This window comes from Drosophila guanche, unplaced genomic scaffold, assembly GCF_900245975.1.
Source record: "Drosophila guanche unplaced genomic scaffold, DGUA_6, whole genome shotgun sequence".
Lineage (NCBI taxonomy): Eukaryota > Metazoa > Arthropoda > Insecta > Diptera > Drosophilidae > Drosophila > Drosophila guanche.
In genome coordinates, this window is record NW_022995783.1 from 60,119 (window position 1) to 84,916 (window position 24,798).

General features: G+C 44.7%; 3 protein-coding genes across 6 annotated transcripts; all 3 read left to right on the top strand.

The window, feature by feature from the left end:
* The first annotated feature begins 1,471 nt into the window (after window positions 1-1,471).
* LOC117591455 lies at window positions 1,472-14,585 on the top strand. Of its 2 annotated transcripts, none has more exons than XM_034284724.1 (5): window positions 1,472-1,913; window positions 10,255-11,018; window positions 12,016-12,227; window positions 12,291-12,786; window positions 12,859-14,585. In XM_034284724.1, the coding sequence occupies exons 2-5, from the start codon at window positions 10,439-10,441 to the stop codon at window positions 14,067-14,069; spliced, it is 2,499 nt and encodes an 832-aa protein (XP_034140615.1). In that variant the 5' UTR covers window positions 1,472-1,913; window positions 10,255-10,438; the 3' UTR covers window positions 14,070-14,585. The 2 variants fall into 2 exon arrangements, with proteins under 2 accessions (XP_034140615.1, XP_034140616.1); XM_034284725.1 differs by having other exon boundaries at window positions 12,291-12,780.
* Window positions 14,586-14,860: 275 nt separating this feature from the next.
* Window positions 14,861-16,259, top strand: LOC117591456 (triosephosphate isomerase). 3 transcript variants are annotated; one of them, XM_034284726.1, is made up of 3 exons: window positions 14,861-15,046; window positions 15,208-15,777; window positions 15,839-16,259. In XM_034284726.1, the coding sequence occupies exons 1-3, from the start codon at window positions 14,876-14,878 to the stop codon at window positions 16,043-16,045; spliced, it is 948 nt and encodes a 315-aa protein (XP_034140617.1). In that variant the 5' UTR covers window positions 14,861-14,875; the 3' UTR covers window positions 16,046-16,259. The 3 variants fall into 3 exon arrangements, with proteins under 3 accessions (XP_034140617.1, XP_034140618.1, XP_034140619.1); XM_034284727.1 differs by having other exon boundaries at window positions 14,861-15,013; XM_034284728.1 differs by having other exon boundaries at window positions 14,982-15,050.
* A 562-nt stretch (window positions 16,260-16,821) lies between these two features.
* LOC117591454 lies at window positions 16,822-24,389 on the top strand. Its single transcript, XM_034284723.1, has 7 exons — window positions 16,822-16,838; window positions 17,197-17,451; window positions 18,364-18,575; window positions 21,076-21,594; window positions 21,659-21,821; window positions 21,885-22,167; window positions 22,226-24,389. The coding sequence occupies exons 1-7, from the start codon at window positions 16,822-16,824 to the stop codon at window positions 24,254-24,256; spliced, it is 3,480 nt and encodes a 1,159-aa protein (XP_034140614.1). The 3' UTR covers window positions 24,257-24,389.
* Window positions 24,390-24,798: the final 409 nt, after the last annotated feature.

The window sequence follows — 24,798 nt, forward strand, 5'->3', positions numbered from 1 at the left end:
CATCATGGTTATACCCTCAGCTATTATCCAAGATAAATGCCAAATGGGTAATGGGTGGTAACAAAGCGTGCATCCTCACATGAAAGCTCTACGTGAGTCCGATTTATCGAATAAAACCACCTCTATGAACTATTCTAAAATCTTGTCTGTGTAAATGTAATGGCGCTGGCAAGAAAGCTTTTCGAGCTTTAAATTAAATTTTTCCCAATGGTTGGCAATTTTGGCAATCTTTCCCCCGCTCACGATAAACTTTTCAAACTTATAAACGAATTAATTTATTGCGGGCATTACACCCAACTTAGTGCGGTCATGTTTATGGACATGAAATTTCCGACGAAATTTCCTACTAGAACCGAAAATGGACGTGCAAATGGCCACCCAATGGGCGACACGTGTTGATGGTCTAGTGATGGCAGTGGTGGTCGTCTCTAATGTAAATTCGTTAAGAATAGCCATGCATATTACGCTTATTCCGGGTGCAGTAAGCAAGCAGCGAAGCAATCTCTGGGAGCCACTGTTTGAGGTTGTTTGCACATTTAAAAGTTTACCAGTAATCAAACAGTGGAGTGAAGTGGAGGTGGTTTTCACTCTGCAGGCGAATCACGTGAGCCAAATGTCAATAAAATGATATTTCCAGTATATGAAGGCATTAATAACACACAATACGATCGCCCGCAGTAGAAACAGTAGCAACAACGACTGCCAATTAATATGCGGACAACAATTTTTTGTTAACCAAGCGCTGGAATGTGTTGGTTTATGGTCAGGAGAGGGGCCTGACAGAGATGGCAGTCCATAAAGCAACAAAATCGCCCAAATTGATTATGGCTAAATAATTAATGCGGGGGCTGCGTGCCCTTGGACACATTTACAGCCAACATCCGCACCGATGTTGAATCGGTCCCTTCCTTCGCCTTTCCACTAATTGTTTCTATTGTCAGTCAAGGTGTCGTCTCCGCCCAATCCGATCCGACCCGATTCGATCCGCCTCTCAGCTCCTGCCGCTGGGTCAAAGCTGGTCATCAATTACAATGAGACTGAATGAATTACAATGAGATTGAAATTTTGTACATTTTTGCGGCTACTCAAATTTATTAATCAGTCAAAGAACCACAAAGTAGAGGGTAAACATATGTACATATATGCTTGTATTCACGGCTCAATTCTGTGTCCCCTAAAGGTGGACATATATAGATTTACAAAGGCCCAAAATATAAATCGAAAATCTCACCACGAGTACGACTGCCATAAACCATAAACCTCAACATATTTGATTTATTTTTCCCTTTTTACGATTGCTTCGGCAACGGGAAGGAAAGAGGCTCAGTGGGTGGCCAACCACGTCGGAACTCACCTCATTGCCTCAAAGCACACCACACACCCTTATTCACCGCCCGACATACTCGTACGTGCGGTGGTGGAAGGTTGCCGTCAGAGCCCCCGCATTTGAATCCATTCTGCCGTCGAGCTTTGTGCGATTCGTTATTGCCAGCGCGGAAGAATTTCGCATCCGAGGTTTTGATTTGGAATTTAGGTTTGGATTTGAGAGCGAGTGTCATAAAATAATTATTAAACAAATTCAGTGCGGATATGAATGAAATGCCAAACTAAGGCACTTGGAAAAGTTTTCCATCCAAATTGTTATTGTTTACCGAAGCTGACAAGTGTCAATTGAATTAGCGCCTCCGCAGACAAAAAAAAAGAGAGAATTTCAAGGCGCAACAGGTGATTGGCGAATGTTGGAAGTGATTGTTGTATCTGTGGGAACTGTCCCGAACTGGGTGAATTCAGCGTATGGAGAGGAATCCAATGGAAACCCATCAAAGCAGCCTCCTCCAAAATTGACCATGAGCGAGAAACAATAAAGTCGTATCACCGGCAAGAGTCGATTATCGATCCTCCCTGTGTTTCAGGTAACTAGTTTGTCTCTCACTTATTTTGGCAAGCAATTATCGGCGGCCTCCTTTATGGCACCCTTTATTGCCGAGCATTTGTCTAAATAATATGAATGTGCTCGCAGTGGAAAGTACACAACATATGTTAGGCCAAAAAAACAGGCAATAAGATTCGAACGTGCTCGACCTACCTATATATTAAATGATGCTTAAGTTGTAACCAGAAAAAAACGAGACAATTACCATATAACCAATATCCCAGGGAAAGTTTATCCCTAACCTGTTGCTCTCACCGCATTTATGAGCAACGGGCATGTACAACTATGGCTAATTGATAACTGTAATATCCGGCCATTGTCCGTACTCGCCCGTGTCTCCAATTCCACTGACCGTGTCGGCGAACAGAGCATTAAATCATCTCGAAATAGCAAAATGAGTGCATCAATAGACAGAGTTCACCTGTTGCCCAAAGACAAACGCAGCCCAAATTATCGCAAATTTTTGGATTTTCTCTCGAACAGAAACGAGCCGAAACAAATAAAGGAAACCTAGTGAACGTCAAAAGTATTCTGCCTCGACAGCCAACCAGAGGGAAGCGGTCTACCTGAGAGTATATGTGAACATACATACATAAATATGTACATATGTACAGTCATGTATACATATATTCACATATATATGTATGTAAGAGCACATCATTCTGAGAATGCTTCTATGGATATCTAGCAGATGCACACGGCGCTGGTAACTGCAATTCCCGAGCCAGACCGTCCAGTAAAGAAGGAAGGGACGTTTCGTGGGAAAGACGCGGGGACGGTAGGCCGTCTTCTGTTGATTGCGCCATTGTGTATAAATTAATTAAATTAAAAGTTTCCGGTTACGCCTACAAACGACATCGCAGTGAAAAACACAATGCACTTCGCGGCAGACCAGTTAGAAATCAAAGAAGAGCGTACCCTTTCATTGAACTTTCACTCAGGGGACTTTATGAGTCAGTACGGGTACTGTATCTCAAGGAGCCAATTTTATTTCCGTAAGTTTGCGTCGACGCTGCCACGAGCTTTACCCTCAATGTTTCACTGAATCGTCTGCGGTTGTAATTCGGGCACACTTTGAAGGCGATAGACCTGAAGGTTGGTTGTCTCGTATGCTCTTCCTCTGCAAAGAACGAGTGTGTAGAGAAAAAGGATTCATTAGGTCGGGGTTTCTTCCATTCCAATTGCTTCTATAAATATTGCAACTACCATCATATAATCCGTATATATAATCCGGCAACAACAGCACCGACGTCAGCACTTTCCAAAACTCAGTCCCGAAACCGAGTCGCTGGCGATAGCCTCTTTTCTTTTGCCCAGAGTTAGACAAGTCAAAACCAGACAAATCTGATTCCGATTCAATTATTCGAATTTCAACAAAGTCACGAAGCAGTAAACAGCCTGGGATTTTAGCAAGTCGGTGGCAGGGGCACAGGCAAACATAAGTTGGCATCGACTCGGAATTAGCATTAAATTCGAATATAAGTGGAGCGCTAATTTCCCCAGCAAACTTACCATTCTCAATGTCCCAAAAGTATGGCGCAAAAGTGTTGCAGCTTTACAGAAACTCGACCACGCCTTAACGTTACCCCTCATCCATACCGCACTTTCAGAAGACTAACAGACTTTCCATTAACGCGACTTGTGTCCTTATATGAGTGTGCAGTTAATGTACAGTCGACCTTCACTTCAACTAAAGACCAATTGTCAATATTTTGACAGAACCCTCCACCTCCCGAGGTGGGTCATATTAAGAGGGGAGGTTTTACGTGTGGGAGGCATGATGAATATGCTGGCGACATATTGCAAATCCCAGTGGATGAGCTCGAACGACGTGCGGGGAATCATGAGGTAGTGCTCTGTGTATTTGGAGTCGTATGTGGCGGTAGGGGAGTGGCTCACCTAGGATTGACATCACTCGGCCATTTAATACCACCCTTTATGGGAATTTTTACAACCTGATGATAAAGAGCCAATTGTAATGAATAAAGGGGCCTCCTCCAAAAGGTAGTGTGCATGATTCGATCTCAATTGAAGTCCTATTTAGCGGTCAGTCTGGATAAAAACATTTTATTTGCTGTGAAGGTGGGGTTCCTTCAACTCCTTGCTTGTAAATACTTGATATGTACATATTTATGTATATATGTATGTATGTCCGAGCATAATTTTCAACCAAGGAAATCCGTTTATGTGCTTTCATTTGGCAGCGTAAAGAAACGCATATTGCAGTTGACACTGTAGTTTCCAGACATGGATTAGTTCCCTTTAAATGATGCCACCGTTCGGCGCACTCCCCGAAATGGAAAACCCGGACTGTAGAGCGCTGCTAGCATTCTGAGTGGATTACTTGACTGCTCTTACTCTTTATCGCAAGCATCGCAAACAAGTCGGCAGTCACACTGCCGCAATCATCGCCTGGCCACGCCGAATATGATAAATTATTATATGAAATAATTTTACATATTACAAAAATAGAACAGAGGCATGATTCAAGAGTCGCCAATGTCCGGCAGAGACAGCAGAGAGTGGAAAGCAGGGAATGCAATGCACATGAATTGCTTCTCGTGGTCCGACAAACCGTTCGGAATCATAGTCGGGTTCAGCCAGCTGGTCATTTATGACATTTGTCTGACTGAATAATTCACAGTTGGTACGCATGCACAGGCAGTGATTAAAGTAATCGTCCCGATTACAGTCATCGGCATCAAGACAAACGCGGAAAGTGCGTCAGGCTCTGATCTCTCTCAATTCATCGATATAATAGGCAATATTTCGACTGGGCGCCATGGCTTACCTGATCTGATGCACGTCGACCGTTCTGTTCACATCCAATCCACTTTAACGTCATGGTCCAAAAATGTGAGAATACGAATTGGATATTAATAATTTTTTTAACTACACATCCCAGAATGTCGATGGGTTGCAGCAGGCTGTGTCTACTGCCATTTTGGGTATCGTATTATAAACAGCAGTTGAACAATACTATGGCCGTCAAAGATCATTTAAATGCAAATCTGCCAATTATTAAAACGTTTTAAATGGCCCTTTCCAGTGACGAGAAGGCAAGAAAATAGCGGGCGCGAACTCAGCACTCTGTCTGCTTAATTTATGTGCAACTTTGTTGCGCTGTCGACCTCTGCAGGCGACAATGCCAGTCATATCCCCCGGATATTGGAAACTTCTGTCCGAGGATTCCATGGTTCCGCTGTTTCAGCCAAGTCATCAAGTTTCAACAAAATTTGCCAGTTTTTGGCCAACTTCTTGTTTTAACTATGCCACCGTGCTGGTGGTAAACGAAAGGATAATGTATGGCCCCCAATGGTTGCTTCTCCAAACATAATTAGCAGGCCATGGCCGGCCTATGGCTCCATTCAAGACTCCCTGGTCGGGTTACAGGCAATTGGCGTTGTATAGAAAAACTGAAGGTCATGTTTTGGGCACCGTAATTAAATTTAACTGCCACAAATTATGGAAACTTGCAGAGACCCTTTCAGTCAGCAAACAAGTAGATGAAGGAGTGAAGTAATGCTTAAGCATTTATAGTTCAAGGAGATCCTCCCAGAACTGGCCCTTTTTAGGCTAATGCGCATAAAATGCCATGTGAAAACCTTATTCAGACTAGCTCATACGACATTCCAAGCCCGTAGCTGACGGGACATAAGCTACCCAGTCGCACAAAGACACATGTATTGGACTTTTCAAAGCTGATGCGCAAAACACTCGAAAGTGAGGTTGAGGGTGAGGGATCTGGAGGGAAATGGACAACACACAGGGGCCAGAAGAAGCCACACGAAAAACTGTAACCAGCTCCGTGTCATTGCGCCAAAATCAACAGAAATGCAAACGATGTGGGCTGTCCTCCGTCGACGGAGACGTAGATGCGGAATGTGAATTCTTCTCCCATCCCAGGTGGAGGGGGAGTGGGTGAGTGTTGACAAGAATATGCCAATGTGCCAAACCATTGGACACATTGAGAGAGGCTTGGATGAGACTGTTGCAGCACAAGCTAATTTTAATATAATCCTTATAAAGTCCATAAATATTTTTCCTCCACCATTCCTGAGCCATTTTTGGTCCTATTTCGACCACTATAAAGCAACATACAACTCTGGAGAAGCTAATGTAAAGCCATGATTTCCGAGCTCGACATGTTTCACTAGCTTTAAGACTTTGGCCGCTCGCCTGGAAGGAGGCTGATGAAATTGATCACTGTCTCTTTTTACGTAACCCAAATCTAACAACTAGAACTCCTAAAGTAGGAGGCTGGAAGGCTTGCTCCTTTATGGTTTCCACTGATTACAAAATGAATATGGCAGCTGATGGAGCAGGCGCTGCATCTGGGTAACACTACCCGACACGATTTTCCCCTAAGGAACCAAATTAATATTTTCTGATAGATGTGGGGTTTCGAATTGGTCGGACGACATTTTTTAATGGCAGACTTTATTTTTAAAGTATTTTTTTAAGATGTAGCGGTTTTTTTTTTACGTCTCTTCATAGATTTTGATAAGCAATTCTATAAACGACGACAAATGAATGCAATTTTCGAATTTTTACATTTGAAAGCTCAATATTTCCCAGACGGTAAGCTAAAACCGCAAAGTATTTGGGTCCAATTTTTAGCTGCATTTTAGAATGGTACTGTTTTTTCCAACTGGATCTAAGATACTTAAGTTATGCCAAACAACAAACCGCTACCTCTGAAAAAAGCATTATCAAAAAATGCCGGTTTTGAAAATTATTAAAAAGCCAAACTGCCATAAAAAAACGAGAAGGGACGTGTGAGACGCTTCTTACGCGTCACAACTTTTATACCCGGCACTCAGGACTACATATAGATGTAGAAGACATCGCCAACCACTAGATATCGTTCACATTACAGAACACGTAGTAAAAGCCTACTAAATAAAAAACAAACAAATTGGATCAGTTAATATTTTCCAATTTATGAGATATTTAAAACAGCAATAAAATTGGTACATTCTTGGACCGATAGGTTTCACAGCAAATTTTTCGAAAGTGGCGCCATCTATGAAAATTTCTTGTACGCAACTTTGATGGTCCAATGGTCTGCACATTCTGTGCAATAATGACCGATAGGTTTCACAGCAAATTTTTCGAGAGTGGCGCCATCTAGCGTTAAAAACCGAGTCGTGGTTAAAAGTCGGAAGAGTCAACGCCAGGGGGAGGGCAGAGGCAGGGGCCGAGTGAAGCAGAAGCAGAGTGTGAATGAGAGAATGTAAAAAGAGCAACAAAAGCTGCCGGACAGGGTGGGTTTAGCCACTGGAAATTAATTTCTCCATTGTGGCTATAATAATGATCCGATCGGATCCCAATTTGGTGATCTGATAGATATGGCATTTCCTACGGAATGGCGTTTTCTTTTATCTTCAAAACTGTAGATTTGCGAGGTTTTCGCCTTTTTGCGGGGGCGGAAGGGGGCGTGGCTCATTTTTGAAATACACTGGTTTCAGTGTGAGCATATAGCAGTCTGGATGCAAAATTTGGTGGCTCTAGCTTTTATAGTCTCTGAGAACGAGTCGACAAACAAGACGAGCAGACGGACAGACAGACATGGCTCTATCGACTCGGCTATTGATGCTGATCAAGAATATATATACTTTATGGGGTCGGAAACGTTTCCTTCTGTGCGTTACATACAACCGTTATTCGCACAAATAGAATATACCCAATTTACTCTTTGAGTACCGGGTATACAAAAAAATGTTGCATAATAAATTATAAACAATAATAAATCTTTCCGAAAAAGTTTTTTGTTGTGCCTTGAGGAAAAAAAACGTTAGATTTTGTCGATTAGTGTAATAAGGACCCTCAATCGCTTCCCTGTATGGTCAGCAGTATTGTATGTGAAAGCAATAATTCCATGTATTGTCTTGTTGTGAGTTTTTCTGTCTTCCTCTGTCTTGATTGATTTGACTTTCGATTATATTGCTCTACCACCCTACGATAGTGGATTAATTGAGAGACAGCCTGGAACCCGAAAGATCATTGCAGGCTAAGTTCTGGGAGAACTGCAAACGCAAGTCCGAAGATAAAAAACTCATAACATTTAATTACGTACAATTTACTCATATGTTAACACCACTGGCCGGCCGAAATAGTACAGAAAAGATAGCAAAAAGACTGGTCTAGTAGTTGACAGGACAAAAGGTGAGAATGGGTACACCCTATCACTGTCGCTATCACCAGCAATGTGACTGTTAATGACACCACGTCACCCCGTCCCAGAGCAGTGCGGTAGCCGACGGACTTTACTCGTGTCTCCGCCATATAACTTTTAGGCCGATTGCTGACGGTCGATTGTCGAATTGACAGTCATCATTCACACCGCCATGGCATAACTATGCATTGAACATTGTATTGCTAGTGAGGTATTATTCACCTTTGCTGGGCGTGTTTATCTATTGGTGGCAGTAACAGAGACAGTCCATCGCTTGACTTATCTATCAACATGCTAGCGCGTTGGCATGGGAAGCTCGTCACATGTGCCCCGACGACTATAGCGGTCTGGTCTATATAGAGCTAATAGACCGTGCACCCTGCAGGACAGTTGCAGGCCCTCGCCCGTGACGATAACATGCAACAAAAATGCAACTAGCAATGCCCATGTCAAAGCTCGGGATTGTAATTCTGCTCGTCATTTGCAGCGTCTCATAAGACACACCTAATAAATTAAAAGGAATCATAGCTTGGCGGTGTCAGGTGCAGTGAACTGGGACCGCTCTTAGCAGCCTTTCAGAGCTCCTTCACACAGCCAGGGCCACTAGTATAGCTAATTGAGCTTGCCAAATGAATTAAATCAATACATGGTCGCAATGGCTGTGCCATTTGTTGATTAAGTTTTTAACTGAAATGGAAATAGAAAAGGAAATGCAAATTCCGCCTGTTGCCTGTTACTTGCTACTTGCCCCTGGTGCTTTTGGGGTCCTTCTGTCCTCCTGCTTGATTGAATTAATTAGGCAAAACGCAATTAAGCGAATCGACTAGCATGAAATTTCTACCCAGCTTAACACGCAAGCGAGGCTGGGTCTACGGGGAGTTTCGTTGGGACAGCAAGGGAGTATAACAGTTATGGAGGAGAGTAACATAAATTCCATTGCCAATAAGTTGGGAAATAAGTGAGTGTCTCCCGTAAGGGCTGGCTCAACAACGGTGATAATTTGACAAGCCCCTAGCGGACCCTTAGGTCAGAGCGAGCGGGTTATTGTCTGGCTCTAAGTGCTCTGGCTTGATTAAGTAACTCCCCCATTTTCTTTTTCCTCTCATTTTCCACTTGCCGCTTTTTACTTAACGGCTGCTACCAGGATTAAGTTGGTGAATGGCAAGGCGAGCAGGTCAAAGGTGGGCCAATTAAATGGAAAACGTTTCAATGTTCCGCAAATTGTTGTCATAGATTGATGGATTCACTTTCACATAAAAAACCCTCTACAGAATGATTGAGTAGTCAGGACTTTATGAACTCACTGGTCTAATGTCATCGTAACTTTTAATACTTCAGTATCTGACAACTATAAAGACAGACCCATTCGTGAGTGTTTTGATAGGTTTCCATGACTTCCGACTGCAGGACATATCCCAGTCCATCCTATTGTCACCCCGTGCTGCTCTTTGCCTTTCTTCTCCTGCTCGAGATGCGGTTAAATGGCGAGATTTCCTCGCTGAGGATACACACTAGTATGCTCGGAAATTTATGTGGTGAAAATGCGGTGACCATCTCTGCTCCAGTTCGATTGCCTGGCAATTGATTTTGTTGCTTGCCGGGACTGGTGCCCTGTTAATACTTTTAAGGCTTTGTATTTGGTCCACACGAAGCAGATATTGAGGAGGTAAACCACATACTCATAGAAAAAGGCAAATAGCCTACAGACATACTTATGTAAATAAAACTTATGTAAAAATATCAGAAAGTAACCGTCTGATGGCTCCCTTCCCCTGACAAAAGTCATATCGCATCCCAGCTAGCAGCGCATTGTGTTGACGAAGAGCCATACAGATGGGCTCCTTATTGTCATAGTTAGTCCGATGGCAACCGACCACAAAGAGTGCAGAATACTTACTCTTAGACTCCTGGCTGACGTGCTAACTTCAACCCTGCAGAGAAAGTCAGGGTAATCGACGTTCCCCATTCTGAGATCATAAAGTGAGACCTATGCCGCGATGTTCCACAAACATATGTATGCAGATACCCTTTTACTCATGAATAAAACAGTCAAGGCTTTTCAAAGAAGTCACGATCTCATAGTTATTTATGTCAGAGAAGTCACAAACATTTAAAAACACATTTAATTTCTATATTTTTCCAGCCAAATAAAACTGCATCATGTGACGACTACAACCAGCCACAACACAACAACAATACAAAAAAAAATTACTAACAGAAAAAATTATTAACACTGAGACCGAAGCAGCCGCAAAAGGGACCCTTAGCTGAGAAGCAGCAGAGGGACATGGCGAATACGCAATGCTCAACATGTGTAACTGCTCTCGATGCTCCAGCTACGACGACCTCGTGTCAATTACGAAGCTTTCAATTTAATTGAAACTCACTGTCCGTTACCTTCCACACAGTCAATTACAAATACAAAGCTTGAGAAAATGTCGGAGTTCAGATACCTATCCATTACAGATCTATCCTTTAATCTGCCAATAGCACCGCTCCGTTCCGCCACCAAGACAGAGGAGCAAGGTCTATCAGACAACCCCACCACCGATCTGAATATTCCCTACACCGTTTTTGAGATCCTTGTGGCCATCGTCAGCATCATTGGCAATGTCCTGGTCATCATTGTGTTCCGCCGTGAGCGAAAACTGCGACGCAGGACTAACTACTACATCGTCTCCCTGGCCATGGCCGACTTCCTAGTGGGGAGTTTGGGGGTGCCGTTTGCCATTCTGGCCTCCATCGGACTACCACACAACCTGCACGCCTGCCTTTTCACCGTCTCGCTGCTCGTGGTTCTCTGCACAATCTCTATATTCTGCCTGGTGGCCGTTTCCGTGGATCGCTACTGGGCCATCCTTTATCCGATGGCATACTCACGAAACGTTCGCACTCGGACGGCAATTAGTAAGTTGGGGAAAGAGGGAGGATATTTTATATTTTGGTTCACATTGTTGCAAGTGAAAGGCTGCATCTTTGTTGGGCCTTTGTTGTCTCGCTGCTAATGACTTTGTCTGGCTAATATACCTCAATTGTTCGGCCTGGCTACTGTCCATGTTTGAGTTGCAGATTGGCTACCACAAAGAAGTGCTTATCTGGCCAACAATTATAGTGCAGAAAATAGTACACATCTCTTCAACTGGTATTTCCAAGCCACCAAAGCCGAAGTGGTGCTCTTCAAATGTAGATTGTGAGACTCATTTCCAATGGCAAATGAAAGTACATAGGTTTTGTTTAATGAAATAGTAGTGCCTAAAAAATACACAAGCCAGATGGAATCCTGGAGCATTTGCATTCCATCTTTTGGTTTTCCATTACTTTCGTTGAAAACGCATGAGATCTCCTGTTCAATGAAATAAAACTCTAGATGCAAGTTACAAAAAAAAATTTAATTAAATCAGTTAAAATAGTTACCATAAAATAGTTACCATCTAATTAATTAATCTAAACACTACTATTTTTTTGAACAGCAGATTTCAAAGGTACATACATATGTGTCAAAAACCAGGAAACACAAGAAGATGGAATGCAAATGATCCAGGATGCCTGATTAATTCGAAAGCTTAAAAGGGTCTCAAAAAGAGTTGTGAAAGTGACGTGGTGCTGCACTACTATTTCATTGAACAAAACTTATGTAATTGCATTTAGGACCACACTCCCCTTGTTGACTATGTGTAATAACATGTCCGCAACTCTAAGCGACCCTCCAAGATTCATTTTCGTCATTTGCGTCATTTTGTGAGAGCAAGAGAGTTCAGTCACATGGCAGCGAAATTGCTAGCTGGCACTTTACCAATTCCCATTTGCCACAATCTCACAATCACTGTGACGTCGGAGGAGTTCACTTGACGGGCTTCAGATTTTAACCCTTTTGCTTATAATTCGCCTCTGCTGTCTGTTGCAGTCATCATATCAATGTGCTGGGTGGCCGGAACGATAGTAGGGTTCCTGCCGCTCTTCGGTTGGCATGCGGATGTGGCCCACAATCAGGAGTGCCTATTTGTGGAGGTAATGGACTACGACTACCTTGTCTTTCTGTACTTTGCCACGATTATCACACCGGCGCTGCTGATGCTGGCCTTCTACACGCACATCTATCGCGTCATCATCAAGCAGGTGAGTTTGAACCTTTGGCTGCATATGAATTGTTCATCCTATATCATGCTGCTCTCCCTGTAGGTGCGCCAGATCGTCACAATGAATCCCTCCTCGGAACTCAGCCGGCGGTCCTCTACAGCACCCATGCAGGTGATGCCAGGAAGGGGTGGTGCTCATGCGGGTACAATGCTAAGAGTGCTGGGAGCGGCCCGAAAGCGGGACGTGAAAGCTACGCAAAATCTTTCCATTATTGTGCTGTTTTTTATGATCTGCTGGATACCGCTTTACACGATCAACTGCATCAAGGCCTTCTGCCCGGACTGCTATGTCCATCCCAAGCTGACGCTTTTTTGCATTATCCTCTCACATTTGAATTCTGCCGTAAACCCGGTTCTCTACGCCTACCACCTCAAAGACTTCCGGGCCGCACTCAAGAACCTGCTGCTCAAGATGATGGGCGTTGACATCGATCAGCAGGCGGAGGCCACCCACCGTTTTTCCTTGGCCAGCCAGCACCGCCTCCAGTCGATGGACTCAAATATGCGCTCCACGCAGCCGCGCCTCTATGTGGGTGAGTGTGAGTGCGCGTCGTCACCGGCCAAACCGGCTACACACCAAAGATCCAGCAAATTATTCCTTTCCCCTGCAGACTCACCAATCTGGCTGCGGCAACAGCAGGAGGCGCTCAAAAGCTCCCAGCTACTTCCCAAATGCGGTATGGTCTCGCCCTGCTTCAACAACATCAACCAGACGGTGGCCGCCGTCGCCTCCGTTACTACTGAGATGGAGCGCGAGATGTGGAACATCATGGAGGCATCCAGCGGTGCTGAACTGGGCGAGATAAGCTTTGAGTTTCCGCTCCCCGCGGGACTGGGTCCCAAGGGAGAAAGTGATCACGACAGCAATATCTCTATCCGCCCACGCACCTTACCTGATAAGAAAGCGCCTCCACAACCCGTTAACCATGGGATGCATCTTCGCTGTGACAGTGTCTACTCATACGACAACCACAACTACTCCTCCAGTCAGGAAGAAGATGTCGAAGTTCTGGACCACGGAGAATGTGAAGATTTAGATTTCGAAGATGTCTTTGATCCTGGCACTCTTACTCAGACTGGTGTGAACCCCGCAGAGCTTCGTAGATCATTGGCCCTTGTAATGCGCGAGAAACTTCGATCCGACGATACAGACCTCCAGAACCAACCAAGCAATATCCACGAGCTGCAGTACGATCTAGACCTATCCCTGCAGCAGGAGCGGACCAAAGCCAGGCCATGCTCCACGCAGACCTCGCCTACCAATGGTCCGCTTCCAGCTCTTCTGCGGGCAAAACTCTATTCCGGTAACTCAAACAGCGCCCACTGCATCACCGGACCGTCGTCCAAGGAAGCAACCAGCCTCACCACTGGCGTCTATGTCATAGATAGCGAGGCGAGTCCAGACTCAACGGGCCATAAGCCAAAGTACCGCAAAGGAACCGCCCTAACCAGGAACTCGCTCAAGAAAAGCCGATCCTGCACTTGCAGCATCAAGGGGCGTGATCATGGCGATTCTCATGAACAGGTAGTCCCTTCGCAAAATGGCAACAACAGCGATCCCCAAGAACCGCCTCCAAATCACCACCAGGAGAGCTTCTTCAGCCCTCTGAGATCGGTGGGCAGCTTCATGCAGCATTCCAATCCGTTTCATTTCTTTCAACCGCATGCCACAAGGGCCACCTCAACTTCGACGGATTCACCTGTGTCGTCAACACTCACACCTACACTCACACACGCACCCATGCCAGCACACAACCTGGCTATCGAAGGCACAGCCTCTGCATCAACACCGTCCCTGGCCACTGCTAGTTCAGAGAGCTGACCAGTAGACGAGAGCAACGACTCCACCCAGAGCAGTCCCTAGGCAAATACTCGCCAGTCAAGGCTTATATTTTAAGTACTTGATGGTTTTAATTAGTTCCCTTTCGCATTAGGAAGACCTTAACAGCATTGGGATTTGTGTTTAGTCGGATCCAGATACAGCGGCAGTTGAATTCTTAGGAAGTTACGCGCATTTATTTTGTTTACCAATTAATGTATGGAACTGCTATTTCTGTAAATAATGTTAAATTCTGTTGAAATATTTATGTGTGCAGTCGATGACTGCATAAATTTGTGCAATCTTACTGTTTGGTCCTATTTGTATATGTATGTAAGTATGTATGTATGCATGTGTACGGTGTATAGTGGGTGTAATTATTTGTTTGTGAACGTCTGTAAAACTAAGCCATGAAGCTAATCAGAATTATTTTTAAGTTTGAAGATAAATAAATCATATAATCGATTTTAGAAGCTTAACGCCAAATTTCAATAAGGTTCTGTGATATTTTAAAATGCTTCTGCCTCTTAGAAAGAGTATATATGTATTTATGTATGTACATATGTATATTTATTTATTTTTTGTTCAAAAGCAATTTCGAAAGCTTTGGAATCGATTTGGCTAAATTGTAACAGGAAACTCCAGGTTAGAATGATTCAAGCAGGCTTATTCCTAGTATTCAACTAATTTAATGCGAATATGTCAAATTTAGTTTTTTAGACAATATGATTCAATTTTTACGCGTGACCGGAGGAAGAGCGCATAGCGTCTGGCACGCTCATCAGAATGAGGCACTGTCTCGCGCAACCATGGACAACAACCCGAGCGTTTGTGAGACCATGCTACTAGACGTGCCCAAAAGCGTCGCACCGCAAGCTCAGAAGTTCACAGCTGTTTTCATAAAGCTTTTCGAGCACCAGTGGAAGACGTATGAAGGTCAAAAGAAGGTTAGCACATCATATCAGTACATTTTATACGAGGTGGGTGCGTCGAAATTCGCTAAGCAAAAACGATAAAGTTGACGGCGAATTTCTATTCATTTCATTCCCTTTAACACTGCCCGTAACGAAATTAACGTTTTCAACATCTAACTTAACTCTTTCATTTACCGCGGACCCTTGCACACTTTCCCGGCGCGCAGTTCTACGCAAATTCCAACACACATAGCAAAATGAGCGCCCGAAAATTCTGCGTGGGAGGCAACTGGAAGATGAACGGCGACCAGAAGTCCATCGCCGAGATAAGCAAGACTCTAAGCGGCGCCGCTCTGGACCCCAACACTGAGGTGGTCATCGGATGCCCGGCCATCTACCTGATGTACGCCCGCAATCTGCTGCCCTGCACTGTTGGCGTTGCCGGTCAAAACGCCTACAAGGTGGCCAAGGGCGCCTTCACGGGCGAGATCTCGCCCGCCATGCTCAAGGATATCGGGGCCGATTGGGTCATCTTGGGTCACTCTGAGCGTCGCGCCATATTTAATGAGTCCGACGAGCTCATTGCCGAGAAGGCAGAGCACGCTCTGGCCGAGGGCCTCAAGGTAATCGCTTGCATCGGTGAGACCTTAGATGAGCGCGAGGCAGGCAAGACAAACGAAGTTGTCGCCCGTCAAATGTGTGCCTATGCCAAGAAGGTGCGTGACTGGACCAACGTGGTTGTCGCCTACGAGCCCGTGTGGGCCATCGGCACCGGCAAGACTGCCACCCCCGAACAGGTGAGTTTTGGCTTCATTTTTGCATCTTTTTTGCATTCTCACCCACCACACTTTATTTCAGGCGCAAGAGGTGCACGCATTCCTGCGCCAGTGGCTGACCGACAATATATCCAAGGAGGTTTCCGCCGCGCTGCGTATCCAGTATGGTGGCTCTGTGACTGCCGCCAACGCTAAGGATCTGGCGAAGAAGCCCGACATTGACGGCTTCCTAGTGGGCGGTGCTTCCCTGAAGCCCGAATTCGTCGACATTATCAACGCTAGACAGTAAGACGCATCCCACCGATCAAACGCAGCAATAAAACTGCACGAAGGGAGCGGAGCGGGGGAACCACACCCTCCAACCCACATTATGCATTATGCACACGTTGTTGTCATTAACTGAAGTCAAAAAGTCTCAGTTCCCTTGCGGTTAGAAACCTATATACTGTTGTTGATCGTATATCCAATTTCTACTTATTAAATTATTCTGGCTATAAATATAATTACGCAACTGCCACTAAAGAGTGCAGCAACTTACAATGTTTATTCTCTTTCCTTGAAATATGGTATTTTCCGTATCTGTTGCCGCATTTAAATTTCAATGGATCCTCAACTGAATCTCGGACTGGAGTTTCCTTTTCACGTCAAGATTTTCTCGTAGAGCCCATTCTATGCAGTTACATCACGAATATTGAAAAGGAAGGAAAAGATGATTAGAAGAGGGGGGAAATCTAGACTTTTTAATGGGTGTGTGATTGAATTTAATGATCATAGAGCAGTGCACTTGATACATGAGAAGAAAGGTATGCATGTCTATCTAATTAATAATAGATTATATATTTATTCAACAATCTTAAAAGTATGCCGACCCTAAGTAATATTCATAGTAATTTCAAAATAAAATTCGATTAGCTTATCGCACAAAAATACCGATATATATATATAATACATTTTTGTCGGCCGAACCACGGATGATATTCGAATATAATCGTTAGCCAGCTGCGCAAGCAGCAGCTACAGCTGCTGGTGTGCAAAAGTGGAAAATCAACTACAAAAAAAAATAGAATGTTAACAAAGAAGCTGTAATAAAAACGGGAAGAGGAAAAACAGCCTAAAAGTGTTGGAAAATAGTATAAGTAAATAAATCTAAAAGAATCCGCCAAACAACAAACACGCATCGAAGCAGGGCCCTCAGCAGAGCTTGATTTTTGTTTTGTTTGTATCGTCGCGTTTCTTTCCAAAAATCTACGAATACAGTTCGAATACAGCTGCTAGTGTGAAAACGGCATAACAAGAATAGGGAGTAAAAGGAGACGAAGGATAAAAGAGAAATGTGTGTCTGTGGAAAGAAAGCTTCCACCAAATCTCGCTGCTGACGTCGTAACTAGAAGTCTTATCCGTGCATCTAATAATGAATACTAATTATGTTATCCCTTTCAGCCCCGGACTTGTGCCCTTTGCTTGCTACGATGTTAGTCGGACCGTGGACAAGTCCATCAACTGTCGGGACGTAATATTTACCTTGTGTCGCTCTGATAAGTGTCCGGGCACATCATGCATAATGAACCAGTATGTTATGTCACATACCTGTGTCCCATTTCGGTGCATGCACAATGACAGATCGCGCGACGCCGGAGAAAGCGTTGACCCAAAACCCATGACCCAGAGGTGCACTGGGAACAGAAACGAGGAATACTAAAGAGGCTGTTTGAAGAGCTTGGCCTCTCGGCTACTGCCAAGCAGCTGTTCAGCAGCTGATTAGCGATTGACTCCGCAAAGAACACTGCATAGTTTTCTCCTCCGAAAAAGATATAAAAGGAAATGAGGATCTAAACATGCCCGAAGCCTGTGGATGCATGTCAAGACCGGTCTGCACCCGCTGCCGCATTCGCAAATTGTGTGATCAGTTCTTTACAGATCAGGAAACAAGTTTAAGCATGCTGTCGGCCTACGAGACGAAGGTTGGCATCCAAAGACGAGGCAGTCAATGAAAAATATACCCTCGAGCACATCGCATATCCTCTCCAAGCTTATAACGATTTTCAGTCAAATGCACAACATGTACGATATACAAAAGGGGCAGAATGATATGATATGAAGAATCTGCAGGACCTTCGTGAAGTGTGTGAGGCAGAATGCACCAGCTTAGAGTCAGCTCGGGGTCAACGCCAAGCTCTACGCTCGCTATTAAAATCACCTAAAGGTAACCACAAAGACTCGAAGAGAAAGGAAAGAGACCCCACCTTTCGAAATCTAAGCGGTGAGTTGTGTTGGCAGTTGATATTACCAGATAATATATTCTGATTATATCGCATGGTCCCAAGATACACGTACTTGGACATTCAGAAGAAGCAGGTTCGGCCCCGCCTTGGACACAGGAGATGCATTAGCGACAGCAAATACTGCCACATGCATGCTTAGGGAACGGGGATGCCAAGATAAGGTAGAAACATTCGTTTACCCCCCAATCGAGGATGTCACTCCGCCTCTGGTGTCATCAACCCGGAGCGACTGAAGAGTCGCACGTGAAGCACACTGAAACGCAGTGCAACGAATGCCCTGCATGTTTCCCCATACTGCAAATCCTTTTGCACAATACATCGCAAGCGTGCTTGGTGATCGAAAGAAACCATTCGGCTGGATATACGGCAAGGGTAATGTACGCCAGGTCCCCAAGGAACCGCTAAAGCGCAACCAGAGAATGATGAAGAAGCAGGAACTGCCGGGATGTCAGTCGGGTGGATTTGATGACCCGAATCGGTTCCAGGCTCCATCTTATACATCAAGAAAAAAATGGTACAAGTCCAATTCCCAACCCTGTAATAGTTCAACGACACTCGAAATAGTCGTAGGAGTTCGGAACAATAAAACTTACTTTACCAATATTTACTTATTCTTTTTATACCCGGTACTCAAAGAGTAAATAGGGTATATTGTATTTGTGCGCATAACGGTTGTATGTAACGCACAGAAGGAAGCGTTTCCGACCCCCTAAAATATATATATTCTTGATCAGCATCAATAGCCGAGTCGATAGAGCCATGTCTGTCTGTCCGTCTGTCCGTCTTGTTTGTCGGCTAGTTCTCAGAGACTATAAGAGCTAGAGCCACCAAATTTTGGCTCCGGACTGCTGTATGCTCACACTGAAACCAGTGTATTTCAAAAATGAGCCAAGCGCCCTTCCGCCCCGCAAAAGAGCGAAAACCTCCCAAATCTACAGTTTTGAAGATGAAAGAAAAATAAAAACGCCATTCCGTTGGAAACGGCCATATCTATCAGATCACCAAATTGGGATCCGATCGGATCATTATTATAGCCACAATGGAGAAATTAATTTCCAGTGGCTAATCGTTGTTCTTTTTACATTCTCTCATTCTGTTTCACTCGGCCCCTTCCTCTGCCCTCCCCCTGGCGATTCCTCTTCCGACTTTTAACCCACCCCGTCCCGCAGCTTATATTTGTTTTTTTTTTTGTGTGAGGGCGCTGCCTCTGCCGCAAGTCAGCAGTATGTGGGTCTAGGGAAGGGCGGTGAGCGTGTTGGTGTGAGAAGTGTTGTAGATGTAGATGACAGATGAAGAAAAAATTTAAAATTTGACAAAACACCGCTGAGGTGCAGATGCACTATTGTCCCAATGACCAGTTTTGGTGGCTGTTTACGCGAAATTAGCGCAAAGGGCTTATGGCCGGCAGCAATTAATATTTTGTATAAGTAAAATGAATTTCTAGTATTAAGCTATTGAATTGTTGCATTTACGACATACTCACAGAAGTTTGTTGCTATAGAACATACATGTAATATGTGAATACGATAGAGAAAGATTGCATGCATTTAATAGGTGAATATTGAAATTGAAAAGAAGAAGAGATTAAATTGATTTGAATTCCGACTCGGTCGAACAGCACTTCGCTTTTTATTTCGAGATTTTGATTTTGAACTGGTTGCGAGGAGTTGCGGAAACAGTGGCCAAAAGCAAATTTTTAAAAGTTAAAACCAAAACACGGTTTTTAACGCTCTGTATTAGAAAAAGAGTGACCATCAAAGTTGCGTACAAGAAATTTTCATAAATGGTGCCACTTTCGAAAAATCTGATGTGAAACCTATCGGTCATTATTGCACAGAATGTGCAGGGAAAAAGTACCAATTTTATTTATGTTTTAAATATCTCATAAATTGGAAAATACGATTAACTGATCCAATTTTTTTAATGCATTTTATTTAGTAGGCTTTTTACTACGTGTTCTGTAATGTGAACGATACTAGTGGTTGGCGATGTCTTGTACATCTAGATGTAGTCCTGAGTGCCGGGTATAAAAGTTGTGACGCGTAAGAAGCGTCTCACACGTCCCTTCTCGTTTTTTTTTGTATTTAATCGCTATAGCGAAATTGGTTGGTCGCAGACGATGAGTCTGCATTGACCAGGTACTTCAGTTTATGTTGAATATTACACAAAAAATGCACTGAAAATTTTGAACTTAAAAAAGAGTTGTTTGCCGAACGTAATTAAACCTTTCATGTGAATATTTACTTATTCGACTTATACTTCTATTTGTTTATGGCAAAATGCCACTAGACTTGACTCGAATTAACTGGAATGTTGCCAAGGTCAGATATTAAAACAAAGGCATATAGGCAGTGTACGCGATATGTATATATTTGTGCTCTCGTTTGGCTTTCTAGTTCAGTTGGAAGTAAGCAGTTGATAGCAGATTTGCCGCAGTGTCCATTTTTATATCCGGTTATCGAAGAGTATATAGGGTATACGGTATTTGTGCAATCGTTTCCGGCCCCATTAAGTATATATATTCCTGAGCAGCATCAATAGCCGATATATCCATGTCTGTCTGACCGTCTGAGCAGAGACTATAAAAGCTACAGCAACCAAATTTTGCGTCGAGATTATTGTTCACACTGTTTTTAGTGTCTTTTAATATTTCGCCCCGTCCCCACAAAGAGTCGAAAATCAGCTGCTTTCACAACTGTGAAGATAGGAAAAAAGTAAAAGCATAGATATAGAAAAAAACATCTCTCCCCCAGGCTGCCGCCTTAACCTAACGCATGAATAAAAAAGCTGTAAGTAGGTGAAAATATTCGGAGCAAAAAGAGTGCCTTGATTTTTGCTTTCGTGAGAGAATGTTTGTATAGTAAGACGCGCAGGGCCAGTAGTCTCACTCTCTATTGATAGTTCAGGGCGTTAACTCATAAGTTTTCAGGCCTGTACAAATTGTTACAATTTATGTGAATTTTTCGTAGCGTTGCTCGCGTGTTTTAAATTATTTGTGGAAGGATATTTTTTGACTCGTGTTCCAAATTTGATTGAACAATGGCCACTGTCGAGAAGAAGGAGAATGAGACGGAACCAAAGAAGCAGGATAGGAAGAGCTTTGACCACCATCGCTGTTTGGTTACTACCAAAATGGACAGAGACAAGGCCGACTACATGAGGTGTACCACCAGGCAGAACAACCGGGAGAGACAGATGTTCCCGAAAGACACCGATGTGTGCTGCTCCACCTGCCCACCCATCGATCAGACTGAAACGATCTGTTCTGGGCCTAGTCAGAAAAGCAAGTCCAACAAGGACGACATACGCTGTTTCACCCTCAATATGGTCGTCCAGAAGCTGTACATGCCGGGAAGGGACTTTGAATGTCAAGACAAGCTGAGCATCAAAGCGGACATCTGCAAAGGCGTTGCGCCAAGCCTTAAAGCGGATCGTATCAACGCGCTGTGTCTGCCCCCTGAACCGATCATGACCTTCCCCATGGAGGGCGAGTGTCTGTCAAAGCGTCTAGCAGAGGGCATCTCCATCGCAGTGGTCTATATGAAAAAGGAAATCGGTACGTACTTACAGCAACACCCACCTGCTGGAAATGTTCTAAAATCAGTTTCAATCTCGTTAAGGTCGAGGGTGCTATGTGCTGCCCGAGTCGGTGATCTTGCTCATGTGCAACACTCTGCAACAAGTGGTGCACACTGCCAAAGTGGAGCTTACCTGCCGTGGATGCACTGTCGGCATGGCCACCGTAAGAATATCTATGCAGATGCGGTGTCAAAGCATTAAAGAGTAAGTAGCACCAGTGACGGAACTTGAAGCCACCTAAATGCGATAGCCCCTGAACTTCAATAGAGAAATAAACGAGACCGCCTCTGGTTTAAGCTTGGAGAACGATGATCTTAAGAGATGCATCGAGAAGTTTGTGGACCCTCAGGATGTCTTTTTCATGGTCGGAGACAGCTCTCAAGCATTTGCATCCTCCTCCACGGATCCATGTCGGGGATTCAGGCCCGATGGCATGGAGGAGTCTGATCACCGTTGCTCGGATCCCCAAAGCTTCCTTTCCAAGTTCCGCACCCGCAACATGCGCAACGTCAACGACGCTGGTTTTCTGAACCAATCCTGTGGCCCCGAGGTCAGTCTTCAAACTCCCAAATCGATACACTTCACAACCGGTGTACAATCTGTTTCAGGGTCAGTCCATGAAGCTAGTCGATATGGCAGGACCCTACGCTGTCTATGGCTGCCCAGACGCAGAGGACCCCTGCGTGGCCATTGAACCTCCATACGGGCCATCGGATCAGTTCTCACACGAACGGCAGCCAATATTCGGGGATGGCGCGACCAACCGCTTGTGCCATCAGGTGCCGGTGCCGGACCTGAAGCAGACGCTTATCAGCTCATGCCGCTTTTGCCAAGTCTGCGAGGAGGACGTATCTTGGCTGCCAAAGATAGGGGCGTGTCCCTACTGTGGCTACAAACCAGTGCCCATGTTTAAGGAGAAGCCATACGACGAAGATGCAACAGCTGACAAAATCCTACTAACCCATCTCGACCAGCCTGAAGATCCAGCTTGCTTTGATTTTGCCTCCATAAGCGGCTGTTCGGACAGAAGTTGCGCAGATGACGGGCCCACGTCGGAGGCGTTCGATTCCATAGTGCGCGACTTCGAGTTGCTGAAGAAATGTATTAAAAAGTCAGAAAAGGTAGAACTATCTCCACATACCCACAAAAAGCGGCGTTTGTCAATAGCTAAGGAAGCCGAAGAAAAGCAACTGCAGCCGCATCTAGCCAGTGTATTCGCAGAGCTAAACGAGCTGTTCAAAGATAAGTCGAACGACAAGAGTCAAAAGATTGAGGAGATTTGCGAGGAGGCTTGCAACCTTTCCAGAGTTTCAAAGCAACGCCATTACCGGAAGCCTGCAGATGTCAAGGATAAGGGCAAGATTATTCAGGATTCGTGCGCAGTGCTCAAGAAACGGAAGAAGCGACCCCCACGCCGGAAAATGCCCTTCAAGTCCAAGTTCTACGCAATGCTACCCAAAGGAAGAGATGGACATGCTGTGCGCAGCCATGCAGACTGCTTTGACGGCGACGCGAAGGTGCCGAGTCACATGGGGTGGCTCTGGACCGCACACCCTCTGGCCAAGAAGCCCGGATGGCGACCGGGAGCCATACGCCGATCTATACGAGAGCTGATGCGCTACTTCCTCAAGGACTACCCCGTGGACACCATCCCCGTATCGAAGTACATGACCTACTACAACGGCAGGCAGCGGCCGCCTGCCGATTACGAGGAGAAGCCCGAGGACTTGGTGCAGGTTCCGACGCTGCACATCGATAAGAAGAACGACGAGTACATTATCACTCTGCGTCCCCTCAAGGATACGGAAACGCTGAAACAGTCCGCCAACCCTTACGTCAATATGAAACCCGTCCAGTTCCGCATCGTAAAGAATCCGCAACTGAAGGAGCTGCGTGACCTAAAGCGCTGCCTTAAAAGCATGGGCTTCAGCAAGTGCAGCTGCCACAAGCCCGTGACTGAATGTTATTGCCGAAGCTTCATCGATAAGAAACGCCTGGTCTACAACCTCAAAAAAGAGTGCAAGCGACGCCAGGTAGACAACTGCGAAGATAATCTCATCCTCTCCGAAACCACAGACAGTGAGGCAGAGTATGAGTTTGGAGTCACCCCGCCGGCAGGTCTCATGCATCCGGAAAGACTTAGGAAGACGCACGTGAAGCACTGCGAAACGCAGTACAACGAGAACGACTGGGCCATGCCCAGCATGTTCCCTCATCCTCCAAATGCCTTCGTACAATACGGCGCCTGCGTGCTCGGGGAGCGAAAGAAACCCTTCGACTGGATATACGGCAAGGGCAATGTACATCAGGAGCCTAAGAAGCCTCTAATGCGCAACAAGCCCAAGACGAAGAAGAAAAAGAAGGCACAGCCGGGCCGCCAGGAGGGTGGCTTCATAAGCGAAAAATTGGCCAACTCTGTCGGCCAGACGCATAATTTCGATCCGCAGAAATACTCCAGTGACTATAGCTTCCCGCTCACCGGACACCGCATGCGGCTCTTGCACCAAGCGGCCTACCCGCCAACGGCCCTCCAAAGGCTGTGGAGCGAGAATACTGGGATGGGTGGTAAGCACAGGGAGAAGCTCGTCAGATTCGACCCCAATCCAGGAAACTATTTTCGCGAGAGGAACCTTTCCTAGACAGTCAAACACAGTCCCACCGTACCACCAATACTATTCGATCAAGTCAACAAACATTTTCAAAATCATTTGTAAGTTTCTGGCCTACGACCTAAAATTATAATTTTCAATATTATAAATGATACTGCAACCTTCATATACCTTCCGCAATAACGGAGAATCTTGTTGTGTTTTGAAAGTGATAGCATTTAATGATTCGAATTCAAAGTACATATCTTAAAATTCTTTAATTTTTCTTATTCAACGGTACAACCGTACTGATGCATTTTACAAAATGAAATGTCTTCTACGCGACATTTTTTGGTCTTCATTTCAGAGACTCCGATTTCTGTTTGTTTTCGATCTATATATCTATAGAAAAGGTTGTCTAATCCTTTCTTACACATGGCATGTTGTTAAAGGCATGTTGTAAACGCGTTCACCGTTTCGGTTTAGGGATGCACTAAGATAGGTGGCCTTTAAAACCCGGTTCATGCCGACATAATGTAGCCTACTTTACATTAAGAAAACATGGTTTTACATAAAAAGGAAAGTTTTGTTTC